This window comes from Xiphophorus hellerii, chromosome 24 (genome assembly GCF_003331165.1).
Source record: "Xiphophorus hellerii strain 12219 chromosome 24, Xiphophorus_hellerii-4.1, whole genome shotgun sequence".
Classification (NCBI taxonomy): Eukaryota; Metazoa; Chordata; class Actinopteri; order Cyprinodontiformes; family Poeciliidae; genus Xiphophorus; species Xiphophorus hellerii.
Window position 1 is genome coordinate 17,502,048 of NC_045695.1, and position 22,654 is coordinate 17,524,701.

Consider the following 22,654-nt stretch of genomic DNA (forward strand, 5'->3'; position numbering starts at 1 on the left):
TCGCTGGTTTCTAATAGAAACACTGAAGATCATTCTGGTGCTGCTCGGTCACCATGGTAACAATGTAAACACCTTAACATTCATTAGCGAGTGGGTGACAGCAGGTCACTCACCAGATCAAATACTGAATACTTAACCCGTTCTGTCTAAACCCGTTTATGTTTTTAGATTGGCCAAAACGGATCAAATGTGCTTCATTTATCTTTACTGACATTGATTTGATCCAGAAAGATGTAAACCTGATGCCAGATGTTTGTCAAAGTTTCTGTATTTTCACTTCTGTGCCTAATAATATCCAGTCAAAACAGACCTTTTAAAACACAAAAACTTTACTGAACTCTTAAATTTGTCGTTTTCTTTTCTTTGAGTTCTAGTGTGAAATAAATACAACCTAATTTATGACTGTAGTTCTAACGAGAAATGATCAAATCTGGAATATGGTGAGGAATCATGTCCCAACAACTGCAGACATTATGAAGGGATGATTGGACGGCGCCCTCTAGTGTTCAACACTGGAAAACACTTTTAGACCAATGGGACCTTGGCAGAGGATCACTGTAGCATCCATCCATCCATCCATCCATCCATCCATCCATCCATCCATCCATCCATCCATCCATCCATCCATCCATCCATCCATCCATCCAAACAGTTTTTATGTTCTGTTGAATTCCATCATTAAACATGGAAACTTGGACTTTTACCCAGAATTGACATGACGCTGGCTGCGCCCCTTGTCCTCCGACAGGCCAACTGTTATTATGTTGGACCTCAATGTGTTAGCCGAGACATATTTTGAGTCATTTTTGTCTTCTAAACCAGTGGCCCCAACCACCGATCCGTGGACCAATTGGTACCGGGCCGCGCAAGAAATAATGAACTACTTTCGGATCTTTTATTTTGAAAATCCTAAACCGGATTTTACCGGTTAGCCAACTTGCAGCAGGAAAGAGTAACAAAACAACATCGGAGTGCTGCGCGCGCACCCCCGGTCCTCGCGCCTAAAAAGGTTGGTGACCGCTGTTCTAACCCAACACTGAGAAAAGTCTCTAACTAGTTCTACATCCGGTCTGTAAGGTTATTAGCGGGAAGTAACGGAGAATTCAACGATAAAGCCCAAGAGGAAAAATGGTTGATGTGAGTGTGAACGCTGTGGGACGCACTTAGCACGTACAAAATGGGTGAGTAATGACTTAAATAAAACCGGCTTGTGAAAATCCGCCTTGTGGAAAATGGTTAGAAATAAACAGTAGCATGAAACGGTGTTTAAATGCTAATATAGCAGTTAGCCTAGACTGTTTTCATGCTGCCATAGAGCTACCATTGGAATCTACACGCATAAAATCCAGCATAACTACCTTCACTTATTGATCTGGAAATGATTAGATGTTTAGCGTTATTTTAATTTAACTGAGTTGTGTTTATTTGACGCTTAGCTGTCAGCTGTGAGTTGTTAGCATGGAGCTATCAGTAAGTATCCTTATGACAAAAACTGGGATGTTTACTTCCGGTTACCTTCCTGGTGACTAACTTGGTTCCCGTCCTTCAGTTTCATTCAGCTGGACGTGAGCTGGGCTGCAGTCCATGATCTGTTTCTTGGTTTTTCCACATTCCTTTTTGGTTTTGGAAATGTAATAAATTGTATTCCACCCTCTATGTTCTGGGTGACGGATTGCATATTCCCCACTGACACCTTGGACCGTGATTATCTATTATTTTCCTCAAAATCTCTCTGACTGCAGCGTGTTTTCTATGATAGATACTGTCAATATTGTCGGAGTACCGTCCTTGGAACCTGATTGGTCAGTTGCTGATAAATGCCCTAGAATGATTGGGGGAGGATTACTCTATGTCAGCATGGGGCGGAACCAGCGTCATGTTAATTTAAAGAACAAAATCCCAAACACTTCTTTATTACATCTGTTTATTTTCATTTTCTTGAACAAATTTACTAAAAAGTTGTTGAAACTTGCAGAAGAAGAGCTAGAGGCTTGCAGAAAGGTGTGGACAGGCACTGGTCTCCATCGCTGTTTGCCATGATGTAGCTTTCAGAGCTAACCGCTGACATCAGGGATGAAGAGGAGCTTCAGGTTGGGGATGAGCTGCAGCGCCACCATCAGACCTTCTGGGTGAAGTTCTCAGGGAAAACCCCTTTGGCTGAAATATCTTTCTTGAGGAACCAGTGAGCCTCCTTGACGCCCAGCAGCCAGCCGTCGTCCTGCAGACAGACCACAGTTTACCCAACCGACAACCGGCAACCAGCAATACAGAGGCGCCTGGAGAAACTCCTGGCTCAGACTAATGACAGCTGAGCTCAGAGCCCAGCAGACTTTGTTTCAGCTAGAAGCTCGTTTAAATAAAATCCTCTGTGATCAATAGCTGTCTCTGATTGGCCAGAACCCAACCAACCGGGACCGGTCGTCATGGCATTCTTCTGGGGACCCATATGGTTTGGCCTCATCTGGCCCGGTTAGTCAAGCCCTCTGCTGACCCCTGAAGTTCTGACCCGGTTGGAGGAAGGTCGACTCCTTCAGTCTCTTCCCAACATTAATGTCGGGTCATGACCTCCAACCCTGACCTGCAGAATGATCTTCCTGTTGACGTCCGACAATAAAAAGGTGCTAAATAACACTTAGCAGGCTTTTATTTTGGAGACCTGATCCCAAACCCGTCCACAGCAGCTAACGGATCTCTCATCCCTCGTCCTCATTGGTCAATGTGAGGACGATGCTTTTCTATGACACTCAGCAAGTTGAGTTGCCTGGACTGGGCACAATTTGGAGTTGTGTGTTCTTCTCCAGGACTCTGAACCTGGCAGAGTGTTGTAAAGTAGATCCTTTGTTCTTTGACTAGACCCAGCAGAGACTGTCCGTGTTCTGACTGATCGGTCCCGTCTGTGTGGCGCTGAGGTCAGACTCTCGCCGATGATGCTCACCTGTTCCTCAGGGTTATCAAAAGCCAAAACCAGGACGGCGTCTCCGACCTTCAGCTCCAGCTCGTCGTTGTCCGTTGCCGTGTACTCGTGCACTGCCTTCACCTGGAGGAGGAGAACCAACCCGGTTCGGTCGGGCAGGAACCAGAGAGCGCTCAGCGGTCGGTGGACTCACCTTGTAGAGGAACCCTGGAGGAAGTTCAGCATCAGCGCCGTTGGTCACAGAGCTCTGGAGGAAGAAAAGTCCGGGCGTTACAGACGGACAGACTGCAGGAAGCATGAAGGTGGAAAGAGTTCAGAGCAGGAAACGGAACCGGTGAGGTCAGGAGGTCAGGAGGTCTGGGGCCGATCAGGGTCTCCTGAGGTTCATCTACTTCCTCTACTTTCCCAACTCTACCTCCTCCTCGTCCTCCTCGCCCCAGCCGCCCGGCCCCTCGCCGGCTCCGCCCTCGTCCCAGTCCGGCTCGCTGAACGCCTGATGTGCATGTCCCCGCTCCTCGGTGCCGGCGTCCTGACCTTCGGCCGGGTCGGCGTGGTCCCAGCTGGGCTGGCAGCGGCTCTGGTAGCTGCTGTGGTCCCAGCCGCTCTGGGCCTCCTGGTCTGCATCCTGTTGGGACAGCGACTCGGCGCCGCGCTCGTCTCGCTACGGCAGCAGGGGTTGGGTGGCAAAGCCAGGGGTCAAAGGTCAAAGGGAGGATGTTGAAGGAGACGCCAGAGGAGCGTTTGAGTTTAATGTTGCCATAACAACCACAAGAGAGGGAGGTTCAGGATTTTAAAAAGCCAAAGGAAGTAGAAACAGAGCTGGTTGAGGATGTAAGACGTTCTTCTTACCCACGAGTCCCAAGATGGCGTCTGGGGCAGAGCAGTGAGCAAAACACGGAGACCGATTGGTCATTCACCACAGACCGGCCTGATGACTCACTTCCTGTTCATGGTTTCACATAAATACCTTCCTGATCCACCACTCCAAACTACGGCTCAACATGGCAACCAGAACTGGACCTGGACCTGGACCAGAACTGGACCTGGACCTGGACCTGGACCAGAACTGGACCTGGACCTGGACCTGAACTGGACCTGGACCTGGACCTGGACCAGAACTGGACCTGGACCTGGACCTGGACCAGAACTGGACCTGGACCTGGACCAGAACTGGACCTGGACCTGGACCAGAACTGGACCTGGACCTGGACCAGAACTGGACCTGAACCTGGACCTGGACCAGAACTAGACCTGTACCAGAACTGGACCTGAACTGGACCTGGACCAGAACTGGACCTGGACCTGGACCAGAACTGGACCTGGATCTGGACCTGGACCTGGACCAGAACTGGACCTGGACCTGTACCAGAACTGGACCTGGATCTGGACCGGGACCAGAACTGGACCTGGACCAGAACTGGACATGGACCTGGACCTGGACCAGAACTGGACATGGACCTGGACCTGGACCAGAACTGGACCTGGACCAGACCTGGACATGGACCAGACCTGGACCTGGACCAGAACTGGACCAGAACTGGACCTGGACCAGAACTGGACCTGGACCAGGACCAGAACTGGACCTGGATCTGGACCTGGACCAGAACTGGACCTGGATCTGGACCTGGACCTGGACCAGAACTGGACCTGGACCAGAACTGGACCTGGACCGGGACCAGAACTGGACCTGGATCTGGACCTGGACCAGAACTGGACCTGGACCTGGACCAGAACTGGACCTGATCTGGACCTGGACTAGACCTGGACCTGAACTGGACCAGAACTGGACCTGGACCAGAACTGGACCTGGATCTGGACCTGGACCAGACCTGGACCTGAACTGGACCAGAACTGGACCTGGACCTGGACCAGAACTGGACCTGACCTGGACCAGAACTGGACCTGGACCAGAACTGGACCTGGACCTGGACCAGAACTGGACCTGGACCTGGACCTGGACTGGACCTGGACCTGGACCAGAACTGGACCTGGACCAGAACTGGAGCTGCACTTGGACCAGAACTGGACCTGGACCTGGACCAGAACTGGACCTGGACCTGGACCAGAACTGGACCTGACCTGGACCAGAACTGGACCTGGACCAGAACTGGACCTGGACCTGGACCAGAACTGGACCTGGACCTGGACCTGGACTGGACCTGGACCTGGACCAGAACTGGACCTGGACCAGAACTGGAGCTGCACTTGGACCAGAACTGGACCTGGACCTGATCAGACCGACCGGATCAGAATGTTCTGAAGTTGACCAGATGTTGGGTCTGAATTGTAGGCTGATGGAGAAACTCCCTCTTGGGTTTATTGGGATGTTTTTGTGTCTCAGTGATTCTGACACAATAATCAGTTTTTCATCCAAACTTCAACCTGAGACTAAAACAACCAGAGAAAGAAACCGGACCAGAGGCTGGTCATGCAGAACCACTTCAGATACCAGCAATATCTGAACTAAAGAAGCTTCTCCCTTATAACACACACACACACACACACACATTTTAACCCTGTGTTGTAAGCAGAACTCCATCATGTCAGCTTCAGTCTCTCTGTGATAACCAGTCAGTCAGTAATCAGAGTAGAGGTCAGGAGTCCCTCAGGGTCGAGTCGTCGTGTTTGTTCTGTTTAGCCAGATTCTGATCCAAAGTTAGAAATGTTAACAGTTGGAACCATCAGATGTGTTCAGGTTAATGTGGTTCTGGGTTATGATGAAGAACGGCCGGCTGTTTTCTGTCTGACCTGCTGCGTTGTGCTGGTCGGGTCTGAGTCAGAGTCTGGAGCTGCAGCCTCGTCCTCCAGCAGGGCGGCGATCTGCTGCTTTGGGTCTGGAGACGGTGAGAGTCTGGGAGGAGGCCGGCTGGGCGGCGGGCCGGGCTTCTGCAGCGCCACCAGGTGGAATCACGCAGCCACCACAACGGCATGCACACAAATGCAGTTAGGAACGCTCACATCACTCGGAGTTAGGCTGTTCTCTAAAGCCAGAACCCTTCAGACTAGCAGAGCTAGAGCGGCAGCCTGGTACCTTTGGAGCCGGGCTGCTGGCCTGGCTGTGGTTGGCTTCCTCACTGGACCATGAGGAAGAGGAGAGAGAGGAAGACAATGAGAACTGGAGAGAAAAAACTTAACAGGAACATGTGCAAAACCATCAGCTCAGCTGTTCTATGCTTTGTCCACACGAGGGAGCCAACATGCTCCAAATCATAACTCTTCATAACTTATTGTTGACAGCTGCAGACGTTCAGCTTCATTAGAGTTTATCCAGGACCAGTTACTGTTCACTGACAGGCATGCAGCAGCAGACGCATGCGGCTCCATGCGGCACCAGGAGGAGCATGCGGCTCCATGCGGCAGCAGGAGGAGCATGCGGCATCACCACGAGCATGCGGCATCAGGAGGAGCATGCGGCAGCAGGAGGAGCATGCGGCTCCATGCGGCAGCAGGAGGAGCATGCGGCATCACCACGAGCATGCGGCATCAGGAGGAGCATGCGGCTCCATGCGGCAGCAGGAGGAGCATGCGGCATCAGGACGAGCATGCGGCATCAGGAGGAGCATGCGGCTCCATGCGGCACCAGGAGGAGCATGCGGCATCAGGAGGAGCATGCGGTTCCATGCGGCATCAGGACGAGCATGCGGCTCCATGCGGCACCAGGAGGAGCATGCGGCTCCATGCGGCAGCAGGAGGAGCATGCGGCATCAGGAGGAGCATGCGGCAGCAGGAGGAGCATGCGGCATCAGGAGGAGCATGCGGCATCAGGAGGAGCATGCGGCACCAGGAGGAGCATGCGGCATCAGGAGGAGCATGCGGCTCCATGCGGCATCAGGACGAGCATGCGGCACCAGGAGGAGCATGCGGCTCCATGCGGCAGCAGGAGGAGCATGCGGCATCACCACGAGCATGCGGCATCAGGAGGAGCATGCGGCACCAGGAGGAGCATGCGGCATCAGGAGGAGCATGCGGCTCCATGCGGCATCAGGATGAGCATGCGGCTCCATGCGGCATCAGGACGAGCATGCGGCTCCATGCGGCACCAGGAGGAGCATGCGGCTCCATGCGGCAGCAGGAGGAGCATGCGGCATCACCACGAGCATGCGGCATCAGGAGGAGCATGCGGCAGCAGGAGGAGCATGCGGCTCCATGCGGCAGCAGGAGGAGCATGCGGCATCAGGACGAGCATGCGGCATCAGGAGGAGCATGCGGTTCCATGCGGCATCAGGACGAGCATGCGGCTCCATGCGGCACCAGGAGGAGCATGCGGCATCAGGAGGAGCATGCGGTTCCATGCGGCATCAGGACGAGCATGCGGCTCCATGCGGCACCAGGAGGAGCATGCGGCTCCATGCGGCAGCAGGAGGAGCATGCGGCATCACCACGAGCATGCGGCATCAGGAGGAGCATGCGGCACCAGGAGGAGCATGCGGCATCACCACGAGCATGCGGCATCAGGAGGAGCATGCGGCATCAGGAGGAGCATGCGGCTCCATGCGGCATCAGGACGAGCATGCAGCTCCATGCGGCATCAGGACGAGCATGCGGCATCAGGAGGAGCTTTCGGCACCAGGAGGAGCATGCGGCTCCATGCAGCACCAGGAGGAGCATGCGGCTCCATGTGGCACCAGGAGGAGCATGCGGCTCCATGTGGCAGCAGGAGGAGCATGCGGCTCCATGCGGCATCAAGAGGAGCATGCGGCTCCATGCGGCAGCAGGAGGAGCATGCGGCTCCATGCGGCATCTTTTACCTCTTTGAGCCGCCTTTCTTTGCGGCTGCAGTGGCGTCTTTTCTGCACCAGAGGGCGCTGTGAGTTAGTGCTGTCATGTTGCGCTTGGTGGCTGATGAAGGAGGAACTTACTTGAGCTGCTGCTGCTCCTCCAGTTTGGTCATGATGTCGTTCAGGTTGTGGCTCAGCTGCTCACAGGAGAGGCGGGTCAGCTGACCAAACGCTGCGCTCTGATTGGTGGAGAGCAGCAGGTTCACTCACCTTGCTCATCTCTCTGTGGAACTTCTCCTGATGTCCTGCCAGGCTCTGGAATGTGCCAACATAGACGCCAACACGACTGAAAAACACACACAGGTCAATGTTTGGTTCTGTGGGTCGGAACCACCCGGACCGGACCGGTTCTTACCTGTCCCACAGAACCGGGAGCTCATCCTGCAGCTCCACGTTCAGCTCCTCAAAGATCCTCTGAGCCCGGCCCAGTTCCTCCTCCGCCTGCGCGCGCACGCACACACACACACACACACACACACACACACACACACACACAGTGAAGAATCAGAACCGGTACCAGACGGGTCCAACAGAACCAGCTGAGACATGCAGTGTGCAGAGCAGAACCAAGCAGCTCAGAGAGTTTGTCGCTAACTAGTGACGGTTAGTCTGTTAACTAGTCACTAGCTCTGATTACATGTCAGCTGGTTGGTTAGTTAATTAGTTAGTTAATTAAACCAACAGGTTAGTGGTTTTCATGTCGTTTTTATTGGATGTTTAGTTTGTTCCTGAATATTTAGTTGGTTTAAAATGAGTTCATTTTTGATGAGTTAGTCTCTGTGTTGGTCAGAAAATGAGTTAATGGTTTAATAATGAGTTAATTTGGTGATCAGTCAGTTCATGAACACTAGTCAGCAGGTTTAGTTTTTGTAGTTAGTATTGTATTGATTAGTATAAGTGACTTCATTAATCAGTTTTTAGTAAGTTGCCAGTTTGTCCTAAAGTTTAGCAACAATCCGACTGATTTTTAATTTAAACTCAAAGCTGATTGACGATCAGATCGGATCAGATCAGTTTGGATCAATTAAAGAGGTCAATGTGATGTCATCAGGTGACCCAGAGCTTCACCTGGTTGTAGGAGAGGTTAGTCTGCGCCACCTGGTGGGCTGAGATCAGGCCCTGCGCCCAGCTGGGGGCGGCCATCTCCAGCAGGGCGGCGGGCTAACGGCACACAGCATGCAGCGCCGCCACGAGGACGGCGAGGAAGACGGCGAGGAAGAGCAGCAACAGCAACAGGTCAAGTCAACATTCTCAGTTTAACTCAAGAATCAGAGAATCTGACTGGTTTAAGGTGGAATCATCTGAAGGACAGCAGCATGTCCTGTTCCACCTTAAATCAAAATGGCTTCTTGCCGTCCGGCCGTTACCTTGGCGATCTTGGCCTCGTCCTTCTTCTTCCCTTTCTGCAAGGAGGCGAAGTGATGGCGGGCGCTGTCAAAGTCCACCAGCTTCCTGTCGCGCTTCGCTAGGCGAGCCTGTTGGACACACGGCAACATGGCAACTTCAGCTACAGGTCAACTTCAACAACCCCATGTTGTCACTTCCTGTCTCGTCCTGTCACTTTCTGTCTCTTCCTATAACTTCCTGTCTCTTCCTGTCTTGTCCTGTCACTTCCTGTCTCGTCCTGTCACTTCCTGTCACTTCCTGTCTCTTCCTATAACTTCCTGTCTCTTCCTGTCACTTCCTGTCTCTTCCTGTCTCGTCCTGTCTCGTCCTGTCACTTCCTGTCTCGTCCCGTCTCTTCCTGTCTCTTCCTGTCTCGTCCTGTCTCTTCCCGTCTCTTCCCGTCTCGTCCTGTCTCGTCCTGTCACTTCCTGTCTCGTCCCGTCTCTTCCTGTCTCTTCCTGTCTCGTCCTGTCTCTTCCTGTCTCTTCCTGTCTCGTCCTGTCTCTTCCTGTCTCTTCCTGTCTCGTCCTGTCTCTTCCTGTCTCTTCCCGTCTCGTCCTGTCTCGTCCTGTCTCGTCCTGTCTCTTCCCGTCTCTTCCTGTCTCGTCCTGTCTCTTCCCGTCTCTTCCCGTCTCTTCCTGTCTCTTCCCGTCTCGTCCTGTCTCTTCCTGTCTCGTCCTGTCTCTTCCCGTCTCTTCCTGTCTCGTCCTGTCACTTCCTGTCTCGTCCCGTCTCTTCCTGTCTCTTCCCGTCTCTTCCTGTCTCGTCCTGTCTCTTCCCGTCTCTTCCTGTCTCGTCCTGTCTCTTCCTGTCACTTCCTGTCTCGTCCTGTCTCTTCCTGTCACTTCCTGTCTCTTCCTCCAGACTCACCTTGATCTCTGGGAACTGAGCCAGGTACGTGTCGAGGCCCAGCAGTGATTTGTCCGTCAGGTTCTGGTGGTAGTCCATCCACAGTGTGTCCGTGTCCTGGAGGAGACAACAAGTTGATGAAGACTTTCTGAGGAAAAGGTTTTCTCTCCATCAGGATGTTTCTGCCTGAGTCTCTGTTGTAGTTTGTGGAGTTTCATGTCGTAGTGTTGGTCTGGTCAGGGTCATGGTTCATGTCTGACTTAGTGAAAACATGATGATGATGATGGTGGGCTAATCTGGACGCGGTTCCATCTCTCAGTCCTGCCACAGTTTGAGCTCAGAAACAGGAAACAGCAGCAAACAGCAGGAAGTCAGTACCTCCAGGTTGTTGTCCAGCTCCTTCTCTATCATCTCCTTCAGGAGGAGCAGGAGAGCAGCATGCAGTTAGAGACAGAGAGTCAGCAGAAGAAGAAGAAGAAACGCTGCAGGGACTCACAGGGTCACACAGGGACACGCAGGGACATGCAGGACGGCCGGGAACCTCAGCAGGTGTCTCACCTCCACCTGAGCGTCCAGCTCCTCCTTTCCAAACCAGTCGGGTTCATACATGTCAGCCAGACAGTCCTGCAGCCGCCGCGACGCGTCGTGCATCGCTAGAACAGACACAGGAACCGTCATGCAAAGCAACGCTGCGTCTGATTGGCTGCTGCGTCTGCTTGGCCGCTTCACACTGACCTTTGACCGCTACCAGGTAGGCCTTGAGGTCTCGCTGCACCTTGCTGCCTTCAGTCTGAAACGGGAAGGAAAGGCAGTGAGGAAGAGGAGCAGGAGGAAGGGCTGGGCCAGCGTTAGCATTAGCGTTAGCTGCTGCCCACCATCTGCTTGTTGAAGTTAGCCACCAGCTCCTCGAAGGCGGAGTCCCGCGTCTCATCGGCTTTACCGAGCTTCTGGAGGACCTGCAGGGGGAGACACTGAGTCAACCAACCAGGAGTCACTTTTAGAGAAAATACTTGTCATCATGTTGAAAACTGGTTTTTATTTTCCACAGTTTGGCTAAATGTGTCATTTTTCTTTTTGTAGAAGTTTTTATTTTATTTTAAAAACAAAACTAGAAATTAAAAAGTGACTTTATGGAAGATATTTCCCAGAAACATTGAATTTTTTATGAAACCTTTGAGTTTTATTAATCCAAAGTGAAAATAAAAACGCCTTTAGTTTGTAAAAGTTTCAGATCAATTGGAGGCAAAATAGCTGAAGACAAAATATTTAAAATCAGAAAGAAAAACCTGAAAATCCAAAGAATCCCGAGACTGAAACCTGGAACAATAAATAAAATGAAAAGAATAAAATTCTCCCCAACAGAAGCTGACCATCAACATGATGCTAAGCTATGCAGCCAGCAAAACAAGATGGAGGAATCCAACATGGCCGCCCAGGCAGGAAGCAATCAGAAGTGAAGCGATGGCGTCTAAATAAAGACTGTGACATTTCACAGGTCAAAGGTCACCTCGTTTCAGCTTCACTGGTTTGATCCAGTTTGAGTTGAAAGTTTCAGTTTTTCTGTTTTACTGAAAGTTTTAAAGATAAAGTGACTTTTTAGTGTTTCTGGAACCAAATGAATTAAACAGATTAAATATTAAATAATAAGTTAAAACTATTATTTGTTTCTTTTAGGGAGAAACAGGAAGCAGCTCTGGACCAATCAGAGCGCAGCGCTTTGCCACTGGTGAGAAAGTCAATCGATTTATTGACTGCAGAAATCTGAACTTTTAATCAATATTTAATGATAAAATGTTTTTATGTCAGGATATTTTATTTTCCACATCTGCAGTTTGTTTGTTTATTTCTAATCTTTTTTATTCTACCATTTATTTCTATTTTAAACAAGTTTTTCTTGTGATCAAAAGTTTTTGGATTTTAGTAAAAATATTTCGTTTTTTAATCTGGTGAATCCTAACTGGTTCTCTCTCTCTCTCGCCCCGTCGGGTCGCAGCGAAGCCGACGCCTCAACGTGTTGCTGTGCCGTCGCCGTGGCAACGGGCTCAGCAGATAATCCCGTCAGACTCCTCGGTGTTTGCACACGGACGGCCTCCACCAGCTGGCGCCGCAATCCGGTGGGGACGGCAGGACAGGAGGACGACCTTTGACCCCTCCACCCAGGTGAGGCCTGCTGCTCTTCAGGTCAGATCTGAGTCTCCATTTCCTGTTTCCACAAAGACGGGAGAACAAACCGGCATCTGCCCCGGGTCGGGTTTCACCCCACAAATACCCCCGGCATATTTACAGGCAGGCCGGGGCATTAAGGGGTAAATATAGCTGCCCCGCCCGGCGAGGGGCAGGACAGCTGCAGGACGGCGTCCATGTGAGAGCAGCTCCTCTGCTCACAGCCACTCCGTTTACCAATCAATAACTAATAACGTTTACAACCATCAGCTGAAACAGGAAAATCTGCTGGAAGGACGAACGTACAACAGAAAACCCTGAAATCTGGAGAAGAATCTAAAAGAGTTCAAAGGTCAGCAGCCTGAATGTGGCTGCGCAGCAGTCAGCAGGGAACACCGCAGCTTTAAGAACCGAGTTCAGTCTGGGAACGGTTCAGGTTGAAGTGTTTCCTTCCCGCCGTCATCAAAACACAAACAGCTTTAGTCCAAGAACCAGAAGCTATCGCTAATGCTAACGCTAACCAGCATTTATTTGATTTACAATCCTGTAAACTTTGTTTTTTTAAAAGTGAATGAAAAGTGAAGCCTGTTGCCTTTTAGCTCCCATAAATGTTTCCTCTGGAGTTTCATTTATTAATAAAGTTTTGCTCATTGATCTTATTTTAACACCAAATTATTAATAAATAATAACTGCTAAACGTGAACCTGTTCATATTTAATGTCTCTAATTTGAATGAACTGAATTAAAGAGAAAATGTTGATAAAAAAAAAACGCTAAAATTTTGGAAATGTTTTAATCCAGAAGGTCTGAAATAATCTGGAATAATTTTAGATTATCACAATCCAGAGATCTGTTAGCATTAGCTTCACGTTTCAGAAATCAGCCAAGAGTTTTCGGAGAGAAACGTTTTCCTTCCACTAAACTTTATGCTTTGGTAGCATTGACGATAAGCTAGCAGCCAGAGAAGCATTTTCATTAGTAATGAAACAAAATATTATTATTACAGTTTATCAATATTAATATTGATGTGAATGTTTTATTTATAAAATAATGTCCAGATTCCTCTTTATGCTGCTGAAGTTTCAGAGCTAAAATCGTTTTTAAGAAAAAACTCAAAGTTCATTTTTTCTTAAAATACGTGGAGATTTAAGACAAATGGAAACGAAACGTTTCTTATTTATTTAAACGATAAAAAGTTTCAACATTTAAAAAACGTAAATTTAACGACAGAGAATGAAGAGTTACTAAAATTCAGATGATTATTCCTGCTGGGCGAGGAAGAGGAGGAGGAGGAAGAGCTGATCGGTACCGGCGATCAACCTGCTGATGATCAGACGGGTTAACGGATCAGAACCATCAGAACCACAGAGGAAACATTTAGAATATTAAATAACCGGCTAATAATCCATTATTAACTGGAGCAGAAACTGATCAATAAATCTGCTCAGCAGAACTCTGCTAGCTTTAGCTTCTGCTAATATCTGCTATTGATCCCATCCAGTTATCGATTAGCTAATCAGTAATCAATAACCATCCACAGATTCATCAGAAATCTGTTTATTTTCTTATTTGAATGAATTTCTAATATTATAAAAATGTTTAAAATCTGCAGAAGTTAATCAGAATAATCGATCAATTGGTAGATTATTGGTTATCTGCGGCTACAGCTCTTCTTCCTTGGTTTCTCTGATCGGACGCCGCGGCGTTCAGCTCTGTTGACCTCTGACCTGGTTGGATCTCCATCGCAACCTGAACAGGAGAAACTCAGTATTCACTGACTTTGACTAGGTCGTTTTCCCAGAGGAGGCTCCACTGACCTCAGTCTGGCGGCCATCTTGTTTTTGTTCTCTTCCTGGTCTGTTGTTTTCCTGCCATGACCTTTGACCTGCAGAGTCTCAGGATGGAGGACAGACTGGTGGGTTCCTTCACAAGGCTGAAGGTCAAAGGTCATGGAGAATCCAAGCTAACAGCTCCGTGTTTTGAACAGAAAAAATTCAAACTTAATATTTCTGATCGTTTGAATTCTCTGCAGTTCTTAATTTACGTGTTTTCGTAACTATCCGAACGTTTTCCACGTGAACCATCGTATCATATCGCATCGAATCGTTTCGCATCACATCTCGATAAACCAAAACGTTTTCATCTGGAAACTCTGGAAAGAATCAGAAAACATCCCAGGTTCATCTCACCATCTGAGCTTTGACTAGGCCATTCCATGCCATGAATCTGCTGCGGCATTTCCTCATCCATCCTCCCCAACACCGTGTTTCACACATTAGTGTTGGTCATATGAATGGATGGAATAATTTGATGTATTTTATTAAAAAGCTTTTAATCTGAAACATTTCAGTTTTTACTGATAAAACTTGATTTAAAATATTGAACATTTCATCAGAAATGAACTTTTAATCTTAGATGAACCCAGAATGTTCCCATCATAGACCCTGGTTCTGGTTCTGGTTCCTCCTCAGACCCAGCTGCAGTCTGACCGAACCGGACCGGACCGGGGATCCAGTGTCTCCCTGACCCCGGGTCGCCTCCTACCTTCTCCTGGGCCCGGTTCAGCCTCTTCTGGACGTTCAGGGCCAGCTTCCCGGCCGTCACACCCTTCCCCAGCTCGGCCATGTCGCAGCGTGGAGTGGACCCGACCCGACCCAACCCACGCAGGAGAACCAGCAGACAAACGGCGCTGCTCGCTGCGGCAAAAGCGCTGCGGTGCGCGACTCTGACAGTAACTCTAATCCTCCTGACTGCTTCTTAAAGGCGCAGGGCGTAATTTAATCCGACCTGGGTGTGTGTGTGTGTGTGTGTGTGTGTGTGTAGAAGAGAGACAGGCAGCAGGTTCCAAACTCTCCACCTTAATCACCTCAAAGTTCAGCAGATATTAGCCTGAGCCATCAGCCTCTTAAAGGCGCAGGCTGTCTTTATTATTAGCCGACACCTGTTGCATTCTGGGCCGCTGCGGGTCGGCAGGGGGCCTGATCTATAAGCAGACGTTATGAGTTTCACTCTATAAGTAGGAGCTGATGGAGAGGCTACGTAGCTTAGCTGCTTTGCTAATGCTAACGATAGCGAGCCTGTTAGCATTGCTCCGAGGTATTTCTGCTTCACCATCAGTTTATCTGGTGATTTTTACTGGTTTTGTTTCTACAGATATAGAAACACAACAACACGACTCATTTCCACAATTTAATTTCAAAAAAATAAATCTTTGCATTTTCACTAACAATAATAACAATAATAATACATGAAGGGATTTTAATGTAAATGTTTTTCCTAATATCAGGTAAATATTTACAAACATGAATCAAAATCCTTCTGAATTCATTAAATTGTATGTTTTATAAATCAGCTTTAATAATTAATATATTCTGTTTATTTACTTGAAACCAATTTAAGCTCTGATACAATGAATGGAAATTAGAAATTATAAAAACAGAATTTAATGAATCTTTTATCAGCTTGTTGGTTTATTTCTAGTAAAATTGTTTTTTCATTAATTTACTCTAAAGATTTTTTTTAATGACTCCAAATCTGCTTCAGTTAAGCAAAACAATTAGATTTTATCAAGATAAAATAAAATATTCTGTTCAGGTCAAATTAGGTCTTACTTTAAATGAACCAGGGAGTTAATCTGGATTTAATCTGAAGTTAATCTGTGATGTTTGAAGTACCGAACCCTGTGTGGGTTAAAATAAAGTCTGTTGATGTAGATTAAAACGGGACAATTGAAGCATTTTGCTGCCACCTGGTGGCCAAGATTATACCAGCTAATGCTGGTTTAGCTAATTTACACAATAAACACTAAGAAATAATTCTTGTGTTGAAATATTGAATCATTTCTTAATTCAAAAACTTTGTTGATCCCAGAAGAAAATGAAACGTTGGAACTCATCCTGGTTTCTCCTGGCTGGTCGCTCCTGTAGCAGTCTGTGTTACAATGGACCTCAAAAAGCCTCTGACTGATTGCATGACAGCGTGTTGTAATAAATCGCCTGAGAAATTTAAATGAACTCCATAATTTCTATTCTGATGAACAATAATTAATTTTATTTCTGGTTTCAGTTGTTTGTGGTTTTATTCCTATGTTCAGAATATTTTTTAGTTCCCGAGTTAACTCTTCTTTACAAAATTACAGTTTTAGTCCTTTAGAGGGCGAACATGCGTTATTATCCGTTATTAATAAATGACTTAAAAATAATCTGAAAGCAACGATATTATCGTTTATCGCAATAATTCCTGGGACGATTTATCGTAACAAACTTATGGAGACAATCTGGTCAGGACGACAGTTACATGTGGATTTGTTCTTCGTGGTGCGTTTAATGTCTGCTGCTCCAGAAATGTTTCCTCTTACTTCCTGTTTGCTGCTGGTACTTCCTGTTTGTTGATAGTACTTCCTGTTTGTTCCTGGTACTTCCTGTTTGCTGGTGGTACTTCCTGTTTGTTGCTGGCACTTCCTGTTTGTTGATAGTACTTCCTGTTTGTTCCTGGTACTTCCTGTTTGCTGGTGGTACTTCCTGTTTGCTGCTGGTACTTCCTGTTTGTTGATAGTACTTCCTGTTTGTTGATAGTACTTCCTGTTTGTTCCTGGTACTTCCTGTTTGCTGGTGGTACTTCCTGTTTGTTGCTGGCACTTCCTGTTTGTTGATAGTACTTCCTGTTTGTTCCTGGTACTTCCTGTTTGCTGGTGGTACTTCCTGTTTGCTGCTGGTACTTCCTGTTTGTTGATAGTACTTCCTGTTTGTTCCTGGTACTTCCTGTTTGCTGGTGGTACTTCCTGTTTGCTGCTGGTACTTCCTGTGTGTTGATAGTACTTCCTGTTTGCTTCGGGTACTTTTTGTTGATAGTACTTCTTGTTTGTTCCTGGTACTTTTTTTTTCTGCTGGTACATCCTGTTTGTTGTTGGCACTTCCTGTTTGTTGCTGGTACTTCCTATTGGTTGATACTACTTCCTGTTTGCTGCCACTTCAGCAGGAAGTCCACCTCGGTCCCATGCCGGTTTCTCTCACATGTCGCCCAGAGCGACGCTCAGCGGATGGAGGCGCCCCGGGTCCAGAACCGCCCGACCCAGCCAGAGTAAGATCCGTGAGTACCAGTGCAGGCCGTTGCCGTGGCGCCCAGCGCTCCCAGTCCAGCAGTGCAGCAGGCGGAGCGGGGCGAAGGCCAGGTGGGCTAGCCGGTGGCCGTCCACCGCCGCGTAGCAGGACGCCGCCACGCCGTCCACAATGATGGTTCCCTGCTGGGTCAGCGGGGCGAACGCCCCTCGGTTTGTCGTCACGCTGACCCCAACGATGCGGGACAGACGCGCCACCCCACCGACCGCCACCAGGACGCATTGACCGGGCCGGACGGCGCCGGCGTAGGCGGCACGCAGCCGGCCGGTCGCCGGCACCGCGCCCTCGGAGCAGTTCCTGCCCGACACGAAGAGCAGGTGGGCGGCAGTGAGGGCGAGCTGTGGTCCGGCCGCGGTCCGCAGGCTGACAAAGAGCCGAGGTGTGTCCGGGTTCCGGTCCAGGAAGGTCATGACCTCGCTGAAGACCAGGCCGCCGTTCGCCGAGGCCAGGATCCGGTCCCCGGGCCGCAGCGCGCTCATGGACTTCCGGGCGCCGCCCTCCAACGTCACCGAGGCGTTGCCAGGGAAACAGCCGCCTTCCTTGGCCGCCATGGAGTGATCTGAGGACGGACAGAGACGGACGGTGAGGACAAGACGTCTTCTGATCAATAATTGATCAGATATGATAGAAATCATCCTACTGGATCCAATAACTGATCTATAAATATTAATAAATGTCTCCATTTCTTCCAAGTGGAGATTTTACAACCAGAACAGGAAACGCTGTACGTCATAACAGGAAATGATGTTAATGACCCAAATCAGGAAATATTGGTAATATTGGCTGATTATCTGTTGCTGATTTTCTCATTTTCACCTGAACTTCAGAAATAACATGAAATCGTTTAGCAAGAAGCAAAAAGATTAATCTGAAGCTAATGCTAACCCAGCTAATGCTAACCAGCTGAAACGGTTCAGCTCAATCAGTTTGTTCAAAGCAAAGTGGATCAATGATCCGGATTAAACTAGTTCAGAACCAGAGCTCCCCTCGTACGGTCTCCATAGCAACTCAAACTTTGTCGTCTCTTGAGCCTAACCCAAAGTCCTTCATGATGAGGGAGGGACGACCCGTCTGACCCAACAACCATGATGCACCACTGCATGAACCAGTGGCCAGTGAACGCATCGTCCTGCTGCTTGTTTTGAACTTGGCACAGAGGAAACCTGTCATGGCCGACAGAGTCATGGACTTTAGTTTAGCCTTCAAACTTCCTCTGGTCTCCTAGCAACCAGCACGGCCGAGCCTACAGGTGCAATTTGGAGGTGTTTGTGCTTCTGGAAGCGACTGTTCTCGTAAGGCCCTGAACGTCTCACTGCTGCCTTCAGGTGACATCGGCTCAGCTGAATCCGGAGAACAACATGGTCTGATCCAGACTGGTGTGGTGTGGTCCAGTCCAGAACCAGACCCAGAGACCAGCAACTGGAAACCAGAAACCAGAAAAAATGCAAAATTTTCAAAAGCTAAACTAAGCAGCCAGAGAGAGTGAGCTGATGATTATTATTATTATTATTATTATTATTATTATTATTATGATTGTCGTTAGCAGAGTGTTTCTGCAGTTTTATCTGAGCCTCCTGGTTCAGATTTATCCAGACTTCTTCAGGCTTCTTCTCCTGATCTAAATCAGTGCTGCTTTGTCGCCCTCTGGTGGTCAGGTCATGTAACTCACTGACTGTGTTTTAAAGGGAAAACAGAATGAAAATGAAAGATACCAACTTGATAGTTTCCCTTGTGATCAGGTCAGGGGCTGGGCCCTCGCCACCCGCTCTGGGGGAGAAACAGGAGGAAGAGGAGAAGGAGACGTTTGTTACCATCAGAGGAACAACTGGCTGACTTTACGTTTCCTGAAGGGACAGTTAGACTTTAGGCTCCTATTGTCACCATGCAGCGACGATGACGACGATGATGATGAAGGTTTGAGGTAAAGACTCAAACCAAGAACTAGCTTAGCCTGTTAACTGTTTCAGTTTGAATTCAGTTTCTGGAGAGAAACAGGATCAATAATCAATATTAGTTATGGATCAGTGTCCAGCGTCTCGCCACCACCCAAACCAACTCAACAGAACAGACCACACAGTGGCCTAGTCAAAGTCAGGACCTGAGTGTATGTAAATACTGCAACGGGACTGAAATAATTCTGTTAACTAGAAGAGGAGGAGGAGGAGGAACCGGGATTACTTCCTGCTGGAGGGATTACTTCCTGCTGGAGGGATTACTTCCTGCTGGAGGGATTACTTCCTGCTGGATCAGTTCCTGAAACTCAGTTTCTCAGTGAAAACCTAAAGAACCGTCCCAACAGAACCGGCCCATCCTCCACTCAGCTCCCTCATGTTTCCCAGAACGTCTTCCTTCAGAAACCGGATCAGCCGACGGCGGGTCAACGCATCACGATGTAAAAGCTTCACACCGATCAATATCAATAATTATTAATTATTGCTAATAATCAGCAGCTATTTGTTCTGAATGTCTGAACTCGTTTAAGCAACTCGGCAGAGAAACCTGCCACTTACTTACTCGGCATGTTGTTGCTAGGCAACCAAAGAGTGAGTGAGTTAGCTGATGCTATTCAGCTAGCTTAGCTTGTTTAGCTTAGCTTAGAAGCTAAGCAGCTAATCCTTTCCTCTGCCTACATCTCCCAGAATGCTGTGCGGTGAGACCAGCAGTTTATCTGTTGATATTGATCTGTAGTGATTGATATTATTGATTTGTTGTGTCCTAAATATAAACAGTAAACTGTAACATAATAATAACGATAAACAGGAACCTGATCATGTTGGTTTGGTGAAACATGGAGACGATTCCAAACCTCCATGACAACAGAGCAGAACCAAGGGAGCTTAAAACAAAGGTCACAGCGGGGTCGCGGCCGGGTCACGGCGGCGGCCCACCTGACTTGACGCTGCAGTGGACGTGCGCCCGGGACTCGTAGTGGACCCAGTCGAAGCCGGCCTCCACCGCCAGCCGCGCCAGCGTGGCGTACTTGTGGCGGTCGCGGTCGGACGTGGTGACGTCCACGGCCCGGCCCTCGTAGTGCAGCGAGCTGGACGAGTGGTGGCCGTCCTCGTCCCAGCCCTCGGTGACCCGCAGCCGGACCCCGGGCCAGAAGTTCATCACCGAGATGGCCAGAGAGTTCAGCTTGTCCTTGCAGCGCTGCAGAGCGGAGAGACGGAGCCGTTAGCCAGGCGCTAACGGGTTAGAGGTCAAAAGTTAAAGGTCGAGAAGAGGAAACCTCAAATTCACACATTTTGTTTCATTTGTCATAGAGTGGAGAGACTGTAGGTCGCCCTGGTAACCGCCTGATGAACAGCAGGACTCAGGTAAAGCACATGCGGGTTTGGACTATGCTAGTTTATTTCAGGTGATTTTTGTTGAAGCAGAAACAGAAACAATCCCATAATATTCAGCTGCTGGTCTGACCTGGTTACCGTGGAAACGCTGTGAACAGAAACGTCTTTCACTCATCAACCTGAAGCTGAACTTGGATTTTCTGATTTGTTCAGAAGTTTGTCCAGATCAATAGATCTATAGAACCGCAGCCAGATGGACGGCGGGGCCCATCGGGGCCCATCGGGGCCATCAACCTCAGAGCATTTGAAGTTTGCGTGGTGATGCGTTTCTGGTCCCGCAGCATCTAATTAATCCGGTTCTGCTGATAAACTCCAGCCGTGTCCGCAAGGCGCTCCCCAGCGCCCGTTGTTCGGCCCGCGGACCGGGTGAGAACAGCCGGTTCTGGCGCCACTTCCGGTAAACACACGCAGAAAAAGAGCTGCTGCGTCACCGAGAGTCAATTATTCAAATAAAATGTTTAAATAAATTGCTTCGTCCAACATGACCAGAAATGAAACAAATTTAACAGAAAGTTGTTCATTTCCGTTACAAATATAATCAAGTCAACAGAACATTTTTTACAGGAACGGATCAGCTAAAGTATGGAGCCTCACAGGGGCCACAATGAAGGCCGGGGCCAGGAGCCGGCCGTTTTCACCAGAACACCCTGGAGGAGCCGTCTGCGGACCGGCGGGGGGGTGGGGGGGTTCAGTGTGCACTCATCAATCCGGCTGATGGAAACTCAGATAAATCTTTTATCTATCGATATCGATATCGATTTCGCCCCAGAGTTTCAAAGGTCGAATCGGTTCAATCTTTGATCTACAGCTGCAGCCTCTGTGGACATCCGGCCACCGGAAGTTGATGTTATTAAGGGTTTTGTTGGCAGCCCAATAAATCCCACATCAATGCTGACGTCATAAACACCCCGAAAGTCCGCTGCGGCTGAGGACGGGAACGCACGTGACCAGGTGATCCATCTGAACAAGCTGCTGCTGCGCCTGCGCAGAACACCACACCACCAGACGCACTCTGTTACGCACGAGCTGCCGAATGTCTGTGGACTTGGACTAGGCCGAACCTGCGTCATGAGGCGGTCCGCCCCGGTGTTCTCCTCGTCCTTGAAGATGATGTCCGGGTTGTAGTTGGGGCTCAGCTCCTTGAAGCGCTCCGAGCCGCGGCTGATCTTCCCCTCCGCCTTGCCGCTGGCGCCCAGCGTCTGCTCCGCCACGTTGGGGCTGAACTGCTTCAGGACCAGCGGCACCAGCTTCCGGGGGCCCCGCCGCCGGCCGTGGCCCTTCCCCGGCCCGCAGGCCAGGCCGGCCTGCGGCAGCAGCAGCAGCGCGCAACCCGCCAGGCAGGCCAGCAGTGCGGGGAGCCGCATCCCGCCGGAGAGGCGGCTTCGGCTCCGCCCGGCGCCCCGCTGAGCCGTCAGGCTGGAGGAACCGCGGAGGAACTCATGGCGCCCCGAGGGTGAGCAGTGAGGACCAGTAAGGATCGGAGAGACCAGTAAGGACCAGTGGAAACCTGTGGACACCAACAGCGAGGACCGGAGAGCCGCTCGGTGCGTAAAGGTTTCCAACGCGCCGCGGCACAGCCAGACGCAGCAACAGGTGAGGGCGGGCTGGAAGCTGCGGCCGCGGAGCCGCGCGGCGCGCCGCCGCCTGTCCGGCCGGCAGGTAGAGAGTCCCGCAGCAGGTAGAGAGTCCCGCAGCGCGGCGGGTCTTCGGGTCTCCTGGTGCCGCAGCTGCTGCGGCTCGCTGGGAATGGAGAGCTGCCGCTGCGCTGCGGCCCAGATGAGGAAGAGGAGGAGGAGGAGGAGGATGACCGCGCCCTGCGGGACCTGCTGACCGGCCCTCCGCCCGCCCGCCGGCCCCTCCCCCTCCCTCCGCACCGAGCCAGGTGACCCTGCAGGTAAATAATTCTAATCCAAGACAATTCTTGATGTTTCTGTTTGTATCCTAAAGTCTAGAAATGAAACATAGATCAGACTTCCAGATGTTGATCTAGGAATGTTTTCTATACTTCAGCAGGCGCCCTGGGCAGAGAGCCACGATCTGATGCTGGGCGCCAAAACTTTCCTCAGGAAACTTAACGAAGCCTTCATTTCCCAGAATACC

The 22,654-nt window shown here is 49.7% G+C and overlaps 2 protein-coding genes and 1 long non-coding RNA gene across 6 annotated transcripts; 1 reads left to right on the forward strand and 2 right to left on the reverse strand.

Moving 5' to 3' along the window:
• The first annotated feature begins 951 nt into the window (after positions 1–951).
• Positions 952–11,952, forward strand: LOC116716074 (uncharacterized). Its single transcript, XR_004338380.1, has 3 exons — positions 952–1,181; positions 11,602–11,653; positions 11,921–11,952. It is a non-coding gene; the product is annotated as an uncharacterized LOC116716074 (long non-coding RNA).
• On the reverse strand, positions 1,908–14,942 carry bin1b (bridging integrator 1b). 4 transcript variants are annotated; one of them, XM_032556832.1, is made up of 15 exons: positions 14,635–14,913; positions 10,803–10,883; positions 10,663–10,717; positions 10,486–10,580; positions 9,949–10,044; positions 9,060–9,167; positions 8,048–8,133; positions 7,903–7,978; positions 7,774–7,829; positions 7,663–7,704; positions 5,946–5,988; positions 5,663–5,800; positions 3,108–3,161; positions 2,936–3,037; positions 1,908–2,218 (listed from the first exon to the last, which is right to left on the reverse strand). In XM_032556832.1, exons 1-15 carry the CDS (start codon positions 14,713–14,715, stop codon positions 2,117–2,119), a joined length of 1,215 nt encoding a protein of 404 aa, XP_032412723.1. In that variant the 5' UTR covers positions 14,716–14,913; the 3' UTR covers positions 1,908–2,116. The 4 variants fall into 4 exon arrangements, with proteins under 4 accessions (XP_032412723.1, XP_032412724.1, XP_032412722.1 ...); XM_032556833.1 differs by lacking the exon at positions 5,663–5,800 and having other exon boundaries at positions 14,635–14,884; XM_032556831.1 differs by lacking the exons at positions 1,908–2,218; positions 2,936–3,037; positions 3,108–3,161 and adding exons at positions 3,170–3,199; positions 3,330–3,575 and having other exon boundaries at positions 14,635–14,942.
• Positions 14,943–16,823: 1,881 nt separating this feature from the next.
• LOC116716067 (indian hedgehog B protein-like) lies at positions 16,824–22,568 on the reverse strand. Its single transcript, XM_032556829.1, has 3 exons — positions 21,616–22,568; positions 20,096–20,357; positions 16,824–17,766 (listed from the first exon to the last, which is right to left on the reverse strand). Exons 1-3 carry the CDS (start codon positions 21,916–21,918, stop codon positions 17,099–17,101), a joined length of 1,233 nt encoding a protein of 410 aa, XP_032412720.1. The 5' UTR covers positions 21,919–22,568; the 3' UTR covers positions 16,824–17,098.
• Between the last annotated feature and the right edge of the window lie 86 nt (positions 22,569–22,654).